Genomic DNA, 6,000 nt, shown 5'->3' on the forward strand with positions numbered 1-6,000 from the left:
AAAAATGTGAGAATAGATTTATAATTGAGGTAGGGCATGTCCTAAATCAACTTTTAGGGGTATATTTACTAAATGGCGGGTTTCAAAAAGTGGAGATGTTGCCTATAGCAACCAATCATATTCTAGCTATCATTTATTTAGTGCATTCTACAAAATGAAAGCTAGAATCTGATTGGTTGCTATGGGCAACATCTCCACTTCTTCAAACCCGCAGTTTAGTAAATCTAGCCCTTAATATTAGTGTAAAAATAAAGCTATCAAGTATTTGCTTCCTACATAAAAAAAACAGCCAGTATTTTCCTTATGTTCAAAATAATAAACTAATATGCACCTCTTGCATTGTAACATGGTTTTGTCCAGGAGAAAACTTACTCCTTTTTTGTCTTACTTTCCTTGATGAATCAGTCCCAGAAACTCTAAAAATTGCACCCAAAGTGAATGGATAAAATTGTTCAATACTTTGTTTTGTCCAGGAGTGATGATCACTATGAAAATAAATATCTTTTCAGCTGCGTTCATAATATAGCTATTCATAAATATGCACTTTGAAAGTAGATTAGTATGTGTTATGGGATTTAAATATAGAAAACAAATACTACATTAGAACATATAGACCATGGATTAACAAAGTAATTTGTGGATTATGTAAGAGAAATAATTACGCAGACAGGGGAGACATTCTTGAAAACCGCTGTGAAAAAAACAGTGCACAAAAGAAACCGATCTGACATTTGCTTTCATGCTTTTCTTAGAAAAACAACAGAATCTGATTGGTTAACTTTTTAAAATGTATTTACTGGCACAGTTTTCGTAAATGTTCCTTAACTGGCATGAAACGCTCTCAGTTATCGCCATCTCAGGATGGCAAAAACAGAACAAAGCCATTAAAAATGCTTCATTAGTGAAATAAAACATTGTGTAATGTATAAAGGTCTATAAGGTATAACTAAATAAAACTAAAAGCCAATCCTGGTTAGACCACATCTTGAATGTGGGGTACAGTTCTGTGCACCCCACTGTAACAAGGACATAGAACTTGAGAGGATTCAGAAGTGGGCATCTCAATAAAGACAGTAGAAGGGTTAAATTAAAAAGAGAGGCGAAAAGCTAGGTTTCTTTATGTTGGAAAACAGGGACCTTAGAAAAGACCAAATTAATATATATATACTATATATAAAGTCAATACAAACATCTGTCTAACTTTTCAGACCAAGAACCATAAAAAGAGGGTCATCAATTGTATATAGAGGAAATCTGGTTTCACCCTCAGCGTAGGAAGGGTTCTTTACCGTAATGTCAAGATGTGAAATTCCTTACCACATGAGGTGGTGATGGCAATAAAAGAAATGCATTGGATAGCTTTCTTGCATGAAATGGTATCAGTAGAGGATGATAGGGGGTGATTAAAATTATTCAATTGCCATTTTTTGTGGTCAGAAAGTATTCCCTTCCCCCTCTGTGAGACTAAATTAAAACTGTTGCTTTGGGGGGGGGGGTTGTTTTGCCTTCCTCTTGACCAACACATCTAGAATTCATGAAAAGTTGACCTTGATTGATCTTCGTCTTTTTTCAACCGTAATAATGATCTTCATCACTTCCTAGAATGTGCATAAATTAAATGAATTTGCAGGGGGATACAAGCTAAAGTAGGAATACCTTTCTAAATGTACAAGCTCTACCCACTGAAGCTCATTAAAATATGTTGTCCTGTAAGATATCTCATGTGAGTACAGAGAGAAGTACATTCATGTGCATGACCCATGTTTCTTCCCAGATCCTTCTACTACAAGGAGCTAAATTTTGCAACCTGTAGTCTCCAACGTTGTCACGCATTAAGCCATGTGTTTAACCATATTTATCATATAGAGGGGTATTTAATTAGCCGCGATGTTCGTAGAAAAATCGCGGCTGCGCACTTTTCTTTTAATATGGTACTGCAACATTGCGGGGTGAAGAGAAATCCGCGATGTTGCAGCAATGCGGAGTGCCTTCGTGCCCGGTGCTTAATTAAATGCCCTCCATTGTGTTTAATCATATTTATATAGCACAGAAATAGGTGATTTGTGTTTAACCATATTTATATAGCACAGAAATAGGTGATTTGTGTTTAACCATATTTATATAGCACAGATATAGATGATTTGCAAAACAGCATTTGTGCTGCGTGGAGACAGTTTTGTAAATGACCTTTCTTTATCTTGTCTTTGTTCCTCTTTCAGGTTTCCATCTCTGGTCTTTCTCACCCTGTGTGTCTACACTTTTCTTTATGAACATAGGAGCAGTCTCAGTCAGCTCCAGCACAGCTAGCTCAGCAACTATAAGACATAGTGAATTATGACATAACGTGAAGTGCTCATAACTGTTTGAAAACATCTTATAGCTTCTGAACAATCAGCGTTGAAGCTGTATAAGTAAGGCAGCTCCCGTGGTGCACTGTTGGATATGTGATCATAGCAACACCTACTGTTTGTGCTATATAGGTAACCTTAAATATTGTCAGGTGAGTATTTGGGAATGTCCCCACTGCCCATAAATCCCCCAATCCGTACTCGAATCATGTGATCCACCAGTGCTTAATTCTACCACACAGTTCAGATGGAACAACTTCTTAGCCTCACACCTCCCCCCATGCTTCGTTGCAACTATTTGACTAGCTGACTGGCTGTCTCTTATCAAGCCCTTCTTCATACTATATATCGCATAGGCTGTATATCAAATGTGTGCTGACTGGAGTCACACTTATTATGTGACTTGAGCTCTAACAGCGGCCTCTTGACTAATAAAGCCCACAAATTGAACTACACAAACCATCAAGCCTAGCTGGCAATATGTCTTTCCTTAACTATTTAGGGGTCTATTAATCATTCAGTAGCGGTAGCAATCTTTATGTATACATACTGCTGCAATTTACCTTACTGGGGCTGCTCTGAGAGCCCCAGCGAACACCTCTCACCACCACAAAGCTTTTTTTCTGTTCACCGGCAGCCTAAAGCTACTGGCGACTGGAGAAACTGCTATGCCCATGCGCGTGGCGCTTTCATCAGGGAGGGATGCAAGTTGGCTGGAAAGGCTTCAGCTGGATCCCATTGAAAAATATAGACTTTGCTTTTTTTATTATTATTAAATTACGGTGATAATTAATATTCGTAATAGAAAATCACCATTATTGCTACAAAATGATAAATATTCCAGTATAGGTCTGCAAACAAAACCGTGTATGTATTTGGTTAAGTACAATTCTATCCATGTATCTAGATCAAGGTTTCTGGAAAGGAAGTTCAAGCCCGGAAACAGGGACTTTTTGTCCACCCCACAGCCCGAGTCCAGGTGCTTTGTACTCACCCCAACCTCTCTGCATCTTTGCTGGTGCTTGTGTCATGCTCTGACATGCTCAAGGTACCGCTTTCACACAGCAACTGTGAGTAGTCAGTCACACAGTGTGAGGCTTGAGAGGAGCTGCATAACAAATATCTCTGTTGTGCTGTTCTCTAACACATGTAGGGCATGATTCACCAAGGCACCCATTCACCCATTCTGAGTGCAACGTGCGTTTGTTCAAAAATGCATGTAAATCAGCTCTGCATACTCCTAAATTCAAAAAGGAACGGATCTGAAGATACATGCACTAATGAATACGGGTGCAGGTCTGCCGTGCTCTACTACACAAGACACTGCAGGATACATCCAATACCTATGTGGATCATAAATTTGCAAAATAATACACAGAAAAAAAAAATATTAAATGAATGTCACCTGTTAACAATACAGGCATTAGTGATAAAACGATAAAAAAAAATCACCTCCATGAAATACATTTATTAGAATGTTCTTAATGTCTATTGAACATAAAATACATCTTTACAGATGCTCCTGATTGCAAACACATGTTATAGCATGTATACGAGACTGTCATCACTACTGATCAGGACTTAGACTAGCTCTGTAGCTGGAGCAAGAGATACGGCAGAAAAACAAGTAACTTTGAGATGTCCAGAGCTTCGGACATAACTGAGTACGCTTGAGTTTAGCATGCCCCTACTGTACATTGGCTACATACAAATGCCCCTTCCCCACCCCGAAATCGTGGGCTGTAATTGGTCTCCTTTGTGTTCGAAGTCGGAGAGGACAGGGCCGTGTTTACTAGTGTATGTCCCGGTCATTTTATGTATGATCCGCTCAAAATCGGCAGATACATGTCTTGATGAATCAGGCCCGTAGTGTGCAGACGCTCAAGACAGTAGCGGTACTACTTCCACTGTAAGGGCTGCTATGGGGCTCAGAGTTGCCTGGTGCAGGGACAGCACATGCACACTGAAGCCCAGACCCTCCCCTAAAGTTTTTTTTTAGTTCCCGGAGATGCCATGTTCTACCCCTGCTTCAGAAATTGTGCGAATGCTACTCGCCAGGTAAGTAGGCACTATTAATAACCAGACTATTAGTCAATCTTGAGAGATCTTACACTATTTAAGCAACATATTTGTTATTTACAAAAAACACCTCTTAGTTATAGGTTTATGGTCTAAAGCAGGGTTTCCCAAACCCAGTCCTCAGGGCTCCCTAACAGTGCAGGTTTTCCATATCTCCTTGCTGGAGCACAGGTGTATTCATTACTGACTGACACATTGTAACAGATCCACAGGTGGTCCTAATTATGTCACATGTGATCCAAAAAACCTGCACTGTTAGGGAGCCCTGAGGACTGGGTTTGGGAAACCCTGGTCTAAAGTTTTGTTTGTTTTATGCTTTGTTCCTTAATTAAGCATTTGGAAACCCCCTCCAAAAACACTGCCTGTATTTAATACATACCGTGAGACATTCTTACGTGTGCCATAATAACGAAAACTAGTGTCTGAATAAATTATCTGTATTTTTGCAAAACTTATTTTACACTTTATCCAATCTGCAAAAATCAATAAAAACTTTGGTTTGCTGACAGCTACACAAAAAAGCCAAGTGTTACACTGCCTTTGTATTCACCAGTGTTATGGGGATCCACATAGAGACTGGACATTAGTGTAGAAAGCAAACTCAATAATTCAGAAGGCATTTATCATTTCAGTAAATATTGCAATTACATGGACAATGAAATCTTTGTTGTTCTTGTTTTGTTGTTTGTTTAAGTTGTACATCCTTTCAAACTAGTTTACAAATTTTACAGGAATGCTACATTTTTAGAACCTAGCATCTGAGTATACAAGAATAAGTATTTACTCCATAAAGTGCAAATTTGAAATAAAACTGACCCAGAAAAACATTTAGTAAAGTAAGAAAATACATTTTAAATATGCCTTACAAACTGTTGCCAGGCTTAAGAGAACAAAGTAAAACAAAATTACTTACATCATCCCATTTTATAAAGCGTTCCCCCTTAGACAGGTAAGAATTGACCTCTGGGGGACTTAGAATAGGAGTTAGCATGGACATCCTGTACTGTGAAGGGAATGTTCCTTTCTGGCTTGTCACATTATGTATCCTGAAACATGTGCATCTCCAGCCATACCTTTCAGACTTCCTTGTTTTATAGCCAAGAGACACTACAACCAAATCATCCAGGATCCCACAATCTGCATTGTAAATGAGCAGGTTGTGAAACATCCACCTCTCAGCTTGTATCCAGTCCAACAATTCCTGAGCAGGTTGGAGAGAGACTGCTGTCAAATAATTTACTAACAAGTGTCTCTCTGCAAGGTCTGCCAAAGAACTTCCTTTTTTCTTTTTAATTCATACTTCCGGAAGAGCTCCATCAGCTTATCTTGACACTCTTTCACCACAACACTGCTACCTATTGAGAAACTGCAAGGTCTTGTTGTGGAAAGTAAAGTGAAAACTAGAATTGTGGTGTGCAATGGGGGTTGGCATACAAAGTTACAAACTTACACAGTGCAGTAACAAGCCAGCAATTCTCTTTAACTAATAAAAGCAAACATCTGATTGTATGCTGTAGGTTACAGCACTGTGGAAGTTATGCCCAATGTATGCCAATATACCAGTCAAACACTT

The 6,000-nt window shown here is 38.8% G+C and overlaps 1 protein-coding gene across 1 annotated transcript in view; it reads right to left on the reverse strand.

Annotated features, from left to right (window-relative positions):
• PLCB2 (phospholipase C beta 2) overlaps window positions 1–5,690 on the reverse strand; it is a 201,259-nt gene extending 195,569 nt beyond the window's left edge. Inside the window, exon 1 of the mRNA XM_075193063.1 lies at window positions 5,341–5,690. Coding sequence (XP_075049164.1) covers window positions 5,341–5,595 — 255 coding nt within the window. The 5' untranslated portion in view covers window positions 5,596–5,690. The remainder of the gene's footprint in view (window positions 1–5,340) is intronic.
• Between the last annotated feature and the right edge of the window lie 310 nt (window positions 5,691–6,000).

Source organism: Mixophyes fleayi, chromosome 12 (assembly GCF_038048845.1).
Source record: "Mixophyes fleayi isolate aMixFle1 chromosome 12, aMixFle1.hap1, whole genome shotgun sequence".
NCBI lineage: Eukaryota > Metazoa > Chordata > Amphibia > Anura > Limnodynastidae > Mixophyes > Mixophyes fleayi.